The sequence below is a fragment of the Misgurnus anguillicaudatus genome, chromosome 21 (genome assembly GCF_027580225.2).
Source record: "Misgurnus anguillicaudatus chromosome 21, ASM2758022v2, whole genome shotgun sequence".
Lineage (NCBI taxonomy): Eukaryota > Metazoa > Chordata > Actinopteri > Cypriniformes > Cobitidae > Misgurnus > Misgurnus anguillicaudatus.
The window spans coordinates 54,244,572-54,261,058 of record NC_073357.2 but is presented as its reverse complement, the minus strand read 5'-3'; the positions used below and the strand labels follow the sequence as shown (position 1 = coordinate 54,261,058).

Here is a 16,487-nt window from a genome sequence, read left to right as displayed (position 1 = left end):
GCTGTGTCACACATCATACATTGATGTCTGTCTGCTTTCCAGACTCAACGAGCTAGATCTTCTCAAAGCTCCACGGACAGAGCAGGGAAAGATGCTGACCAAGTCCAGACATCAGACACCAGAGGCCCAGATAGCTGCAGCCATCACCTGGTGTAGGGGTCAGGGCAAACAGTGCAAGAAAAGCCAGACTGGCAGAGATCCTCATGAAACTGTGAGAGTTGTGCATCAGCAGACACCAAGCTTGGAGGTCGATCAGAAGACAGCCCATCTGGAAGAGAAGAATTGTGGAGTGAGTGTGGTTCGGGAAACTAGGACCTTCAGAGACGCTCAGGTTCAGGCTGAGGAAACATGGAAGAAGGAATTTCGGGATGTGGCTGTGCTCACTGATTCGCTGGTAGATGTTGGAGAAATGGAAGGTCTTCTGAAGGCCCTGAGAAGAGTTGAGGACATGGTGACCCAGGCCTCTCAGGTGCTTATGGACGGTGAGAAGAAAATTAAGGAGAGGATAGAGTCCATCATCCAGAGGATGGAGAAGGCTCCAAACATAGCTACAACCACTGAACACCAACTCAATGCCCTGGAGGTCTCCATTAACACACAGGTAACCCCATGTTCCTGTACTTCAATTGGTGTAGACTGTAAAGCATTGCGCTAACAGCACAAAGATTGTGGGTTCGATTTTTATATAATGATGAATGTATACCTTGAATGGGCTATGTTAGTCTGCAAAACGCTTATATTTAAATGTTTGGACTAACAGAGTTTTTTTGCAGTAATCATCTAAACAGTTTGTGAACCGCCTTAAGTGGTGACTAAATGACACCAATTATATCTATGTCAGCTAATGTTAATGTATTTTTTGTATAATGTATCTGGCATGTTTTTTGTTTTGAAGTTGTCGCTCTCTGATGGGAGATCAGTGGCTGTCGACCTCACCCCAGTGGACATCACTTCTCTTTTTAAACAACAACCTGTCGCTCAAGAAAACCTTGCTTCCCTCCGGTCAGTTAAAGGTATTGTTTTATTTAAATAAAAACACAAATGCAATATGAAGTTGACATTTTAAGTGTTTGTGTAGAAAAGAGAAACCCTGAAAATGTATAAATCTGCCAGAAGTGGCACATATAAATATACACTCACCTAAAGGATTATTAGGAACACCTGTTTAATTTTTCATTTATGCAATTATCTAATCAACCAATCACATAGCAGTTGCTTCAATAGAGACAGAGCGCAGCGCGTCATAACCTGAAAACCACGCCCACCGGGGGGGAAAGCAATCCAACCGTCTCCATTCACCCCGCATTGCGAGAGGACGCCTCCCCGTCATTTCTGGCCCATAACAAAAAACTGAATAATGCCTAAAAGCTGCTGTGTGACAATATGTACAGCTATAACCCAGAAATAAGTTTTTATAAGCTGTCGAGCCGCAAAACCCAGCCCCCAAGGAGAACAAAGCGGATCGCCGACTACGTTTCCCCCTATTGGACGCAGTTTTACTAATAGGAGTACTATGAAAAGTTGCCTGTTTCCATTTCTGTGTCTTTAAACGCTCGTTTTTTGAAGTCGAAAGCTTATAAAAACGTATTTTTTTTTTTTTTTTGGATGTACATCTTGTCACACAGCAGCTTTTAGGTATTATTCTGTTTTAAAGTTTAATCTGTAAATAAGTTTTTATAAGCTGTCAACCCCAAAAAACGAGCGTTTAAAGACACAAAAATGGATATAGGCAACTTTTCATAGTACTTCTATTAGTAGAACTGCGTCCACTAGGGGGAAACATAGTCGGCGATCCACTTTATTCTCCGTAAAGACTGGGTTTTACGGCTCGACAGCTTATAAAAACTTATTTCTGGGTTCTTTGGCTTGTTAGCTGTACATATTGTCACACAGCAGCTTTTAGGCATTATTCAGTTTTTGTTATAAGCCAGAAATGACAAGGAGGCGGCTTCTCGCAATACAAAGTCAATGGAGACGGTTGGATTGTGTTCCCCCCAGTGGGCGTGGTTTTCAAATTTGCATAACTGTGCTCTGTCTCTATGCATTTAGGGGTATGGTCGTGGTCAAGACAGTCTCCTGAACTTGAAACTGAATGTCAGAATGGGAAAGAAAGGCGATTTAAGCAATTTTGAGCGTGGCATGGTTGTTGGTGCCAGACGGGCCGGTCTGAATATTTCACAATCTGCTCAGTTAATGGGATTTTCACACACAACCATTTCTAGGGTTTACAAAGAATGGTGTGAAAAGGGAAAAACATCCAGTATGCGGCAGTCCTGTGGGCGAAAATACCTTGTTGATGCTAGAGGTCAGAGGAGAATGGGCCGAATGATTCAAGCTGATAGAAGAGCAACTTTGACTGAAATAACCACTCGTTACATCCGAGGTATGCAGCAAAGCATTTGTGAAGCCACAACACGCACAACCTTGAGGCGGATGGGCTACAACTAGGGCTGTCACAATGATTAAATAATCGTCTCATCGCAATTGTTTGACCTCATCGCGGTGATTTCAGATCACCGCAATGATTGCATATCTCTCTAAAAAAACACAAGGGGGAGCTGCGGCACTTGTATAAACGAGACCATATCTAATGGCGCTCCTTGACTGACAGCGAAACAAGATACATTGCAAAGCCATTTAATACAATGGTAAAACAGCATTTAAAGAAATGCTGCAAAACTTTGATAAGCAGTATGAGTTGCCAAGTAAAACATATATTTCCAAAACAGCAACTTTAAATTTAGGGAATTTTTTGAAATATATATTCATTAAATAATTACTTATAATAAGTGTTATGTGTATTAATATTTACTGCCAGGTAAACCTTGCAAAATATTTAATTTAAATAATCAAAACAATGTGTGAAAATTATTTCATGAAAAAACAAACAAATCTATGAGAATTAAACGTCAAGGCCCTAAAACAGGCAATTAATCGTAATAATCGCCACAATTTATTAGACAATTAACCGTCAGCCAAATTTCATAACCGTGACAGCCCTAGCTACAACAGCAGAAGACCCCACCGGGTACCACTCATCTCCACTACAAATAGGAAGAAGAGGCTTCAATTTGCACAAGCTCACCAAAATTGGACAGTTGAAGACTGGAAAAATGTTGCCTAGTCTGATGAGTCTCGATTTCTGTTGAGATATTCAGATGGCAGAGTCAGAATTTGGCGTAAACAGAATGAGAACATGGACCCATCATGCCTTGTTACCACTGTGCAGGCGGGTGGTGTAATGTTGTGGGGGATGTTTTTTTGGCACACTTTAGGCCCCTTAGTGCCATTCGGGCATCATTTAAATGCCACGGCCTACCTGAGCATTGTTTCTGACCATGTCCATCCCTTTATGACCACCATTCTTAATGCACCATGTCACAAAGCTCGAATCATTTCAAATTGGTTTCTTGAACATGACAATGAGTTCACTGTACTAAAATGGCCCCCACAGTCACCAGATCTCAACCCAATAGAGCATCTTTGGGATGTGGTGGAACGGGAGCTTCGTGCCCTGGATGTGCATCCCACAAATCTCCATCAACTGCAAGATGCTATCCTGTCAATATGGGCCAACATTTCTAAAGAATGCTTTAAGCTCCTTGTTGAATCAATGCCACGTAGAATTAAGGCAGTTAAGGTGAAAGGGGGTCAAACACAGTATTAGTATTGTGTATAGTATATGGTGTATTAGTGTAGTATAAAAATCCTTTAGGTGAGTGTATTTTTTTACTATTTTAAACAATATGTTTGTATAGTACAATAGATAACAGCAGTGCATACAGTAGTCTGTGTGTGTGTGTGTGTGTGTGTGTGTGTGTGTGTGTGTGTGTGTGTGTGTGTGTGTGTGTGTGTGTGTGTTTTTTCTACGGTCTGTTCCTTTTCCTGCTGTGTCTTTAGGGAGCTCTGTGGCTTTCACCCAAGTGCAGCTGTTTCTTGTGCTATTAACAGTTCGAACACATAGAGACGCTTAGCTCACACATTGCATCATAATGCAGGATTTGCTGTGTTTTGCTCCCTAAAAAACTGTGTGTGTTCGTACATGTGTGTATATTTGATACACACGCAGCTTTGCTAGCTTATCATACCTTCATTGTTCTTTCTGCTAATGTCGTGGGTGCTGAATAGCGTTTCATTTGCTTACCAAATGAGTAGTCAAAAGTGAAGTGAAACAGGCGTGTCATAACGTCAGCCAGCGTACCGGCAACCTTAAAAATGCTTTGTTTTACTCCAATATATTAAGTAGTCATCTCCATTGTTATTATTAACCTTAAAGAAACACACTTTATAATAGCTTTCACTCTTAAAGTCTTTGCCAGGTATCCAAAATGTGCTTTATGTGGTAACATTTACATTGATTTATCATCAAAAATGTTTAAAATAAGCCAAACTGACAAGATTAAACCAAAGCAATTCTAAAGGGTCAGATCAGGCTGAAATAGGGTTTTAAGGTAACATGTACACAGTTTAACATTTCCAAACATTATGTAATACATTAACATTTGTTTAGATCAGTGGTTCCCAAACTTTTTCAGCGTGTGGCCCCCCTTGTGTAAGGTGCATTCCTTAGCGGGCCCCCAAAGAAAATTTGTGACAAAAAACTGTTCTAAAACTCAACATTTTAATAAAAAAAACATTAAATTATAAAAAAAGTAGTACTTTTGGTTAGTAGTCTTATTTTTTAGGTTTAATTACACAGAATTCATGATAAATTAATGTATTTCATAAAATGTCATAAATCTGGGGCCCCCCCTGGCACCATCTCGCGGCCCCCCAGTTTGAAAACCACTGGTTTAGATCAGGAAATATGAATTGAATTGTAAATATATTTAGTAAATTGTTTATATGTGACATACAAAATGTTTTGCCTCACACAGTGCTACATACAGTATGTAACATACACATAGCTAACCTGCTAAGAGTTCATCTAGTTATAGATGTACCTAACATTTATACACTTATTATACATAACTAAATCTTTACATTAAAATGATTATATTTCATAAATGGGCAAATGCTGCAGACGGAAGGATGTGCACAGAATCTAATGAGCAAGATTTAAAAAAAGATGCAAAGTATTTACTAGGTTATTTTAGCCTAGACAAAAAAGGTGTTCCTGTAAGAGAACATTTGCATTCGGGCGAGTGTTCAGATGTCACGATATTTTGCAATCTTTGAAATAAGTTTATCCAAATGTCAATATTTTAATAAATACCTTTAGTTTAACTTTGTCTCTATAATATCCTTGGTCTTGTTGCAAAAAAATGTTACGCTTATTCATTTACAGTAGCAGACATTATACAAAGGGACACTGCATTATAAAATACATTCGTTTTTTCCAGAGTAAGACTTGGCATCATATTATTCTCTGTAAGTTGCTTTGGATAAAAGCCACTTCTTAACGAATGAAGGTAAATAAAATATAAGCCTGATAATCTTTAAAAGGTATTTAACTTAGCTGTAAGCACAATGGCAGGCTGTATGGATCAGTTTTAAGAGCTCTTCTTAAAGTCTAAATAAATAACAGAGCCTTCTGTAAATCATTTAGTCTGTTTTCTTCCAAAGCACTAAAATGAAGATATCTGTAAATGTTGAATGACATTTACTTGTTTATAGTGTTGTTTATAGACTTGTTTATAGTAAACTGGCTTTAACCCACCTCGTGAATTATGAAAGCTGGTCATCGCTTTTATTTTTTACGGTTTTATGTTGAATATTTTGAACTTGAATTGACCCTTTAGCCTGTAGTACACACAAATTGACAACTACAGGACTGCCATCCAATTGATACATGGTTCCCGTAAAACAATGAGCTTACGGTTAGCCAAGTGCTTTCAACCAGAAGATGAAGCACCTTATGTAAATGGTTGCCAGGTAATTGTTGCCATGAGAGAGAGAGAGAGAGAGAGAGAGAGAGAAAGAGAGAGATGGTAGTCTATATAAAATGTTAAAAAACTGTGCTGTCAATCAAGTGCAACGCCCCCTTTGGTGCGTCATACTGTTAGATGGGCGCCTGCTTTATGTGCATTTTAACACTTTTGCATTTGCATGACAGATCTATGACTTGCAAATAAGCCTAATCTCCCTGTGCTGCGTTCAAACAGGTGGCTCTCTTCTGTACACGAGAGCAGAGGACCACAGCAACAAGGTAAGGATAAAGCTTTTTTTAATATGTGTTATATTTTCTGTATTGCAATCATTTTAAAATTTGATCATGATGTTTCATTATTGTAATACAATATGTGTAAAAGTATCTCGTAACACGGACATATATATTACAAGGCAAAGTTTATATATATATAGCACATTGCTTCACAACACAAAGCTAATTCAAAGTGCTTTACATAAAAATTATTTGCAAAATATATTTAACATCACAATAAAAACCAAAGATGCATAAGAGTATAAAATAATAATAATCAAAAGGAAATACATTGTGTAATGTGGTGGTGTTTGCTGTATTATTGTTTATACTTATATTTAGTATTTGTTCTAAACCTTAATCACAAATGTCAACTGCAAAACGTAAGGCTTGCAATTGTTAACATAAGTTAACATAAGTTGTTAACTTCATACAATTTTGTTCAACTTCAGAGCATTACATTTAAAAGTGTTATTAATCTTATTGTTAATTTCAACATTCACTAATACAATTTGTTTTTCAAAAATTTTAATTGTTAAAGATTAACATTATTAAAGATTAATAAATGCTTTAGATTCTTGTTAATTTTAGTGAATGCCTTAGTTAATGTTAATAAATGAAAACTTACTGTAAAGTGTTACCATTTAAACTTTGTAAATTGTTACAATGTAAACTACGTAAAGCTTTACGTTGTAAACTTCGTAAGGTGTTACCATGTAAACATTGTAAAGCATATCCATGTAAACTTCGTAACGCGTTATCATGTAAACTTTGTAAAGCATAGCCATGTACACTTTGTAAGGGTTACCATGTAAATTTCGTAAAGCCGTTACCATGTAAACTTTGTAAATCCGTTACCATGTAAACTTGGTAAAGCCGTTACCATGTAAACCTTTTAAAGTCATTACCTTTTAAAGCCGTTACCATGTAAACTTTGTAAATCCGTTACCATGGTAACTTTGTAAAGCCGTTAACATGTAAACCTTTTAAAGCCGTTACCATGTAAACGTTGTAAATCCGTTACCATGTAAACTTTGTAAAGCCATTACCATGTAAACCTTTAAAAGCTGTTACCATGTAAACTTTGTAAAGGGTCACCATGTAAACTTTATAAAGTGTTACCATTTAAACTATGTAATGGGTTACCATATGAACTTCGTTACCATGTAAACATTGTAAAGCATAGCCATGTAAACTTCTTAAAGCTTTACCCTATAAACATTGTAAAGCATAGCCATGTTTACATTGTAAAGCATAGCCATGTACACTTTGTAAGGGTTACCATGTAAACTTTGTAAAGCCGCTACCATGAAAACTTTGTACAGCCGTTACCATGTAAACTTTGTACAGCCGTTACCATGTAAACTTTGTACAGCTGTTACCATGTAAACTTTGTACAGCCGTTACCATGTAAACTTGGTACATGAAAACTTTGTAAATCCGTTACCATGTAAACTTTGTAAAGCCTGTTACCATGACAACTTCGTAAAGCCGTTACCATGAAAACTTCACAAAGCGTTACCATTTAAACTTTGTAAAGCGTAACCAAATAAACTTGCAATGTGTTAGTATTTAAACTTTATTGTGCAACTGGAGCCACAGCATTATGACTATTGACGTAAACTCATGGCTTTTTGACCGTTCTGGTGATGCATTTCTATAGTGTCTGATAAATGATAAAACAGGAGATTTAGATTGAAATATAGACCAGGATGTGGGTCGGTAAACAGCCACTCAAAACATTCCAGCATCTTCCTACACTCTCAGAAATAAGGTACAAAAGCTGTCACTGGGATGTTACCCTTTAAAAAAGTCCTATCATGTACAATTTTGATACAGATATGAATATATTTGGTACGAATATGGTACTAATATGCTCTCTTTAGGTACAAAGGTGTACTTTTTCAAAGGGTACAAACCCAGTGACAGCATTTGTACCTGTTTTCTGAGAGTGTAGCAGCCCATCCAAACCCATAGCACTCCTCTGGAAAAAAAAATTGTTGAGTTTTTTTAACATGAGCTGTCAGATGTAACCCAGAATTTGCATATTTGCTTACACATTCACAACCAACAGCCTTCATCACTTCCTCAAAGTGACGAAGAAAGTGATCCCTCACTTCATCACAGCCTTCAAAACTGACATGTTATTGTGAATGCAGATGTTTCTTGTTATCTTGCGTGTGGCTGTCCGTTCTCAGGATTTCATGTTACTATAGAGGAAAGAAGCTACCTGTCATTAACAGGGTATGTAAAGTAAAACCGATATTAAATAAGAAATCTAACCTAGAACTTAAATTAAAAAGAGGTCCAGAAAAACATTCTTTTGGAGCATCAGACAGAAAGAGCACACACACACACACACACACACACACACACAAACACACACACACACACACACACACACACACACACACACACACACACACACACACACACACACACACATACACACACACACAGCAGTAGCTGCCTGAAGAACCACAAGAAGGCTTCTCCTTAAATGGTCAAAGCTCCCAGGAGTCACAGTGAGGCTTGTGCAAGAAAAAAAGTCAGAGAGAGAGGAAGAGAGAGAACGTTGAAGATTGTGTAGCTTTGAGGAAAAATATTACAGCAGAAACACAAAGAGTTCTTTGCAGGAAATAGTGGGCTTCTTTCGTCCTCGTTGGCCAATCAGGTAGAGTTTGAGTAAGTTTTTCTTTGCATGGAGTGATTTGTTTAGGCAAGACTGAGATAAAGCAGCAGATGCTTTAAGAGTGAAGTACATTAAAGGATTCTCAGGAGCTAGGATGTTATTTTGTGTATCAAAATGGAATCTGGTGGCTTGAAATGCATTTTGTATTTGATGTGCAAAAATGCATGTTAGCACGTACTGTATGAAGTTCACGTGAATTTATTGTTGTTTGGAGCAGGCTCAGTTTTGGATGTAAACAGTGAGAGACTACATTGAAAGTCTAATTTATTCTCGAAAAGAAATTGAATTTTAAATCCTTAAATGAGCGATTCAAGTGTTATGGATGTGACCTTTTCACAAAAAAAGAAAAAATATAATTTTTTAGAGAATGTATTTATTACAAATATATTGAACCATCTGATTATATTTCCTAAACCAAACAGTCCAAACATCACAAAAAATCCGTCTATCATGTTTTCTGTTTTAGATAAGGAAGTATGCATGTGTTACGGATTTGACAAAATAAAAAAACAAACTTTGTAGGAATTCTGTGAATTAAAATGCAAAAACCAGAATAATACCCAAAAATGGAGTAGAGGCGACTCTTCAAACAACAAAAAATCTTTATTTTAATTTTTGTGTGCACATGGAAGAAACAATGTTATGGATGTGACATTTCACTGTATGGATGTGACAATTCTTAAAGCTGTAAAAAATACAGTGGCGGCTTGTGACTGCTCATCCGAGCAGCGCTATTCAAAATAAGTGTTCGGAGTGTCGTGTGTGGTTCCTTTTTCCAAAATATGCGTTCTGCACGTCGAGAGATCCTGTGTGCATCACGTGTTTTGTCAAAATAAGTGTCTGCTGCACACGCGTCAAAGCCGTTTATGATAAAAGAGACGCTCATTCACAAAATACACGCAAGACACTCCCTTAACAGTAAACTCTGATTACGCATGAGATTATGTCAACCACAAGCATCCCTTTTATCATAAAGCCTTTAGACGCGTCTGCAGCAGGCACTTATTTTGACAAGACATGTGATGCACATCACTGAAAAAAATGATTCATTCAATTTACTCAATTTTTTAAGGTAAGTGGTCGCAATCAATTTATTTAAGCTACATTTAAACAAAAAAAAATTGAAAAACAAAACAAAAAACATTTGTTTAAATGTAGCTTAAATAAATTTATTGCAACGACTTACCTTAAAAAAATTGAGTAAATTGAATTAATAATTTTTTCAATGTAGGATTACTCAAAGCGCAGAACACATATTTTGAAAAAAGGAACCACACACGTGAAGGGCTACATACATGTTGTGACGAACATTTGCATCCAGCGCCCTTGAAAAAAGGAGTCACCGGCCGCCACTGGAAAAATATATATTTTTTAAAGTTTGAAAACGTAAACCGAGATCTCCTATTGGCCACGAAATATTGACATTTGAGATATCATTAGGGTTAAAACTTTACTTTTTTCATGGTAAGGTTGACATTTGCATGGATTTGCTCAATTCAAAAACAAAAACATTGTCATAGTGTAATATACTTCATTATACAAAATGTGTATAAGTTTGTGCGCTCTTCTGGCATCCGATGACTTCTTTTCTGAAGGGCGCAAATTTAAAATATGTGTTCAGAGTGTCATGTGTGTTGCTCATCATGTCAAAATATATGTTTGTTGCATGATGTGAACCATGTGCATCATGCGTCTTTTCAAAATATGTACAGTACCTGCCTAAATGGCAAGACACTAAACTCTGATGACTCACATGAGATTATGTGAGTCTCTGGCAAACGTGAGCGTCTCTTTTATTATAAACACTTGGATGCGTCTGCAGCAGGCCCGTATTTTGACATGTCACTTGATGCACATAAGTTTACATGACGCGCAAAACACACATTTTTACATGAAGAGCCACACACAACGTGCTTCGCATCGTGCGCCCTCGAAAAAGAAGTCATTGGCCGCCGCTGGTGCTCCTATGTGATCTATTTTGAGTATTAAAAACAAGACAACATGTTGAGATAGGCATGGCTCATCAGTTTGTTGCCGTTTTTGCCTGTGTTTGTGTGTTTCACCTGAACGTTCACCGCCTCTCCGCTTGCTCGTTTGTTTCTCAAATGTTCCTTTCATTTCCTGTTATGTTTAACGGTGACCGCACGGCAGCCGCTTCCGTTCTTTTTCACGCAACCAAATTTTAAACAAATCCGCCACGCTGTTGTCTTGCGTAACAAATTGGGTGGGGCAGTTGGGGGTCCGAGCCTTCACTTTCTCATGAAGCTCGGAGCCATGTCAAAGGTTTCGCTGTGAGGCAATGCTTAAATCATCAGAGGACCCAGAGGACCGTTCATTCTAGCCAAATTCACTGATGAGAGTCAAAAGCCAGATAAAAATAGCTGTGGTCAATGAGAAGAACATCCACATTGTCCAGAGAATAAGTGGAGGAGTTACAGGGGGGAAATATCACATGTATAGACTTACTGCCGACAGGAAATATTCATGGTAATTTGAATACACTGTAATATTTATCTACTGCCCTTCTGTTGTCGTGACTCACTACACTACTATTCTAAAGCTTTAAAGTAAAGGTGCTAGAAATAGAAGAACCACTTTAGGTTTTCCAAACGAACCATTTTGTTTTCCACCTTGTGATTTAAAGGAATTTGGCCTTTGTGTTACTTCATATGTATGCTCCTCTGAAACATAAAGTAAGTCATGGCAGGCAGTTTCATGTTTCAATTAAGTCACCGTGGTGTATTAAAGTAATGTTAATATGAAAGGGAATATGCTTATGGAAGTTTGCTGATCTGAATATATAGGGGTGCCAATAAATCAGAAGAATCTGAAGTTGCATTAGTGTTTTCTTTTTTCCGCATTGTGATGTATATCCGAGTAAAACCATTTCTGGAATGAGAAATATGTAGGACAGGACTTGATTTTGTCCTTCGGGAATTAATTGAATTGTTGGAAGTTTGGGCATTGGACGTCAATGTAGCCTCTACCCTTACCCAGACGGTTTAGTTTTTAGGAGGAAGGAAAGTTATTGTTTAAAGATTATAAAGGCACATGAATAATATATATATATGTGGTATAAACTCACCAAAGGATTATTAGGAACACCAAACTAATACTGTGTTTGACCCCCTTTCACCTTCAGAACTGCCTTAATTCTATGTGGCATTGATTCAACAAGGTGCTGAAAGCATTCTTTAGAAATGTTGGCCCATATTAATAGGATAGCATCTTGCAGTTGATGGAGATTTGTGGGATGCACATCCAGGGCACAAAGCTCCAGTTCCACCACATCTCAAAGATGCTCTATTGGGTTGAGATCTGGTGACTGTGGGGGTCATTTTAGTACAGTGAACTCATTGTCATGTTCAAGAAACTAATTTGAAATTATTTGAGCTTTGTGACATGGTGCATTATCCTGGTGGAAGTAGCCATCAGAGGATGGGTACATGGTGGTCATAAAGGGATGGACATGGTCAGAAACAATGCTCAGGTAGGCCGTGACATTTAAACGATGCCCAATTGGCACTAAGAAGCCTAAAGTGTGCCAAGAAAACATCCCCCACACCATTACACCTCCAGCCTGCACAGTGGTAACAAGGCTCGATGGATCCATGTTCTCATTCTGTTTATGCCTAATTCTGACCCTACTATCTGAATGTCTCAACAAAAATCGAGACTCATCAGCAGGGCAACATTTTTACAGTCTTCAGCCTCTTTCTTTAGTAGAGCTGAGTGGTACCTGGTGGGGTCTTCTGCTGTTGTAGCCCATCCACCTCAAGGTTGTGCTTGTTGTGGCTTCACAAATGCTTTGCTGCATACCTCGGTTGTAATGAGTGGTTATTTCAGTCAAAGTTGCTCTTCTATCAGCTTGAATCATTCAGCCCATTCTCCTCTGACCTCTAGCATCAACAAGGCATTTTCACCCACAGGACTGCCGCATACTGGATGTTTTTCCCTTTTCACACCCTTCTTTGTGAACCCTAGAAATGGTTGTGAGTAAAAATTCCAGTAACTGAGCAGATTGTGAAATACTCAGACCGGCCCGTCTGGCACCAACAACCATGCCACGCTCAAAATGGCCTAAATCACCTTTCTTTCCCATTCTGACATTCAGTTTGGAGATCAGGAGATTGTCTTGGCCAGGACCACACCCCTAAATGCATTGAAGCAACTGCCATGTGATTGGTTAATTAGATAATTGCATAAATGAGAAATTGAACAGGTGTTCCTAATAATCCTTTAGGTGAGTGTGTGTATGTATGTATGTATGTATGTATGTATGTATGGTAATGTGCAAACGTCTTAGGCCACTACCGCCAGACTTATTGTTTTAGAAGTTTTAATGTCCATCCATATTTATTTTTAAATCTATTTTATTAAGATACAAGCAGGAAATACAGGAGATATGTACAAAAAAAAATTTAATTACATTTTCGGGATTAAATATCTTTAGGCATCGTCTGTGTTAAGTGTGACCTCTCTTGGCACTAAACACATCTTGAGTGTTTTTAAACAGAATGAAGTAAAAAGACTAATATCTTTACAATGAGAAATTATGAATAAATTTTATTTAGGTTTAAGAGATTCTGCAGTTTCCTGCTATTGCTCAAGTAAAAGGGGAGTTGACCCTAAATACTTGACACATCAGTTTACATTTTTTAATACTATATACACATTTCCTGTATTTTCTGGATGTATTCTATTAAAGAGACTGAGAAATAATTATATATGATCACTATAACATTGCAAAAACAACAAATCTAATTGTGGCATGTTGGCCTAAGACTTTTGCACACTACTGCAAACTGCAGCATATGCTGCAGCATTCTATAAAAGATAAGAATTGTATTTTTATATCAAATGACTGGCAAACAAAAAACTGTAAAATGAATGTACAATTTTTTAAATTCTAATAAAGTCCAAAAACTAATTTTACAGATTATTTCTTAAAAAGTTCTGCAGCCGAATAATGTTATTTTACGGATTTTGCCCAGATTTTTGTGATGAAAGACCTTCAATAAAGTGACCAATAAAAAAATAAAGTAAAAGAGACATGATTGTATGGTATATAAGGCACACTTATTGTGCACTCATACTTTGAACTCAACATTTTGAAATCACAATGAGCTTGCATATTATTCACAATATGAGAATCTCACAGTATGAGAATAGTGTGATGTCACTGTTATCATCACATGATCTCACGTGTTTACTGTTTTGTACCTTTCTGTGATGTTTAAGTTTGGTTGGGTTAGGTGATAGTAAATATCATTAACCTAGAAAATATCTTAAAGGAATATTCCATTTTCTTAAAAGAAAAATCCAGATAATTTACTCACCACCATGTCATCCAAAATATTGATGTCTTTCTTTGTTCAGTCGAGAAGAAATTATGTTTTTTGAGGAAAACATTGCAGGATTTTTCTAATTTTAATGGACTTTAATAGTGCGAAACGATTGTCATTTTTGACAAGAAAAATAAAAAATATCCCCTTTAAACCACAGCTTCTTGTCTAGATCCGGTCGTGATGTACCAGCGTGACCCCACGCAATAAGTCATGACGTCAAGAGGTCACAGAAGACGAACGCAAAACTCCGCCCGAGTGTTTACAAGTGTCTTGAAAGAGGACCGTTCCTACGTTGTTGTATGTCAACTGATACTAATTAATGTCTTTGTGTCAGTTTATTGTTTAAAATGGTCCGCAAATTTGCTTTTATATATGTAACACGTGACCTCCCTACGTCACTACGCATTTACGTTAGGTTCAGGTTAGGTTGCGCTGGACCGGACCTAGACAAAAAGTTGTGGTTTAAAAGAGCATATTTTTTATTTTTCTTGTCTAAAATGACAATAATTTCGCTAGATAAGACCCTTATGCCTCGTTTGGGATTGTTTATAGTCCTTTGAAACTCCGTTGAAAAAAACTGTTAAGTGTTGAGTTAAGTGTTAAGTGTTGGGCTCTATTAAAGTCCATTAAAATGAGAAAAATCCTGCAATGTTTTCCTCAAAAAACATTCTTTGTTCAGTCAAGAAGAAATTAAGACATCAACATTTTGGATGACATGCTGGTGAGTAAATTATCTGGATTTTGCTTTTAAGAAAATGGAATATTCCTTTAAATGATGACTGTTTCACCAATCCTAATCTGTCATTAGTGACACTTTAAACTTCTTACAATAAATTAATTATGAAACGGATATTATTTTACATTTTTGTGGTTTTTCATGTTAAATTGTTAGTATGGTCATGTACAATAATATAACAAACAACACATTTAATTACAGATTTTTATCGTAAGTTTAAGTGAATGTGTACGCTGCAGCATGGAGTTAAAATAACTTTGTTTTGCAAGCCAATTCAACGTACAATATTAAGTTTGGGCTTAAAATCAAGTTGAAATTGATTAACTTATTTTTTTTAAGTTAAAATAACATAAAATATATGTTGATTTGACAAAAATGCTGTGTATTTTTAAAGTGATGTCATTTAAGAAAACAAAAAAATCCTGTATAAATAATATAGTATTTTTCTGTATAAAAACATAGATTTTTTGTATTTTGTCATTAATGACATAATACTTAAAATAACAATCGAGCTGTTAATTGACAGATAATGTTTGTAATTTTACAGAGTTTTAATAATATATTTAAATAATGGTAAACCACTTTAAAAAAATTAGAGTAATTGGTCGTAAAAATAGGATCTTTTTTTAACATTGTAGCGTTCACACCAGCAGCCACTCCCAAACAAATAGGAAACAATGTCTGTGTGCTTTTAAAAGCTTGTTTTCAGTGAAGACCTCTTAAAGCATGATTCAGATATTCCCATCACAACCGTGCCAGTATAAAGACAGTGCTGTCCCGTGATGATAATTATTTTAATATTGTGATTTTTAACACCGTTATCTCTTTCAGCCAGCAATAAAGGACACCGTCCCATTTTAGTCAAAGTCATATCCTTTAGATTTTATCGCTTTTTAATGTCAGCGATGTTTTGAATGGCCTGGTCTGATAAGATAACTAACACATACTTAAACAGAGGAACAATTCATTTTCTCTTGGAAGCTCATCTGCTCCAAATCATCATTGAAGATATGTGTGTGTTTTTCTTTAAGGTCAGTGAAAACTCAGATGAGTCTTCCTCAGGTCAGGATCCCGGTTCACCATCTGATCTTTGGCTCAGCCGCATCAGAAGCTCTGAGCTCGTGACCGCAGGTAATATCTGAATCCCATCTTTTATTCCAAGTATAATTTAACTGCTTTTTAGATAATATTTGCTATAATACATTTACTCTTCTTCAGATCTTTCACCTCAGACCTCTGCTTTGACTTGTATTGAGAGTGGGTCTTACGTCGAACACTCGCCCCATCACACACAGGAGAATGTAGCTGGGTCAGTGTTTACATTCCTTTACTTCTTAAAGGACAAGGCTTTTGTGTGTTTATGTAAAATCCTCACACAAAGACCATCTGACGGGAGGTGAGAGTGTGCAGGAACACCAGAGTTTATATTGTCACCCACTATGGCCTCTATAAATTACTTTCTCTCCCAACTGTAACAAGTAAAACCCTTTAAGAGTAGACTGAAAATCCAACCTGTCAAAAATTTTACAAGTACACGTTCTCCTGAGGTAATGCAATAGGAAATGTCTC

The 16,487-nt window shown here is 36.9% G+C and overlaps 1 protein-coding gene across 4 annotated transcripts in view; it reads left to right on the top strand.

The window, feature by feature from the left end:
* Nucleotides 1-16,487, top strand: part of LOC129450624 (inositol 1,4,5-triphosphate receptor associated 1) — a 74,024-nt gene that overhangs the window by 8,277 nt on the left and 49,260 nt on the right. For 3 of the 4 annotated variants that reach the window (XM_073859392.1, XM_073859391.1, XM_073859394.1), the window contains 5 exons: nt 43-601; nt 896-1,013; nt 6,105-6,148; nt 15,950-16,049; nt 16,137-16,314. In XM_073859392.1, coding sequence (XP_073715493.1) covers nt 43-601; nt 896-1,013; nt 6,105-6,148; nt 15,950-16,049; nt 16,137-16,314 — 999 coding nt within the window. The remainder of the gene's footprint in view (nt 1-42; nt 602-895; nt 1,014-6,104; nt 6,149-15,949; nt 16,050-16,136; nt 16,315-16,487) is intronic. The other variant, XM_073859393.1, reaches the window with a different exon arrangement.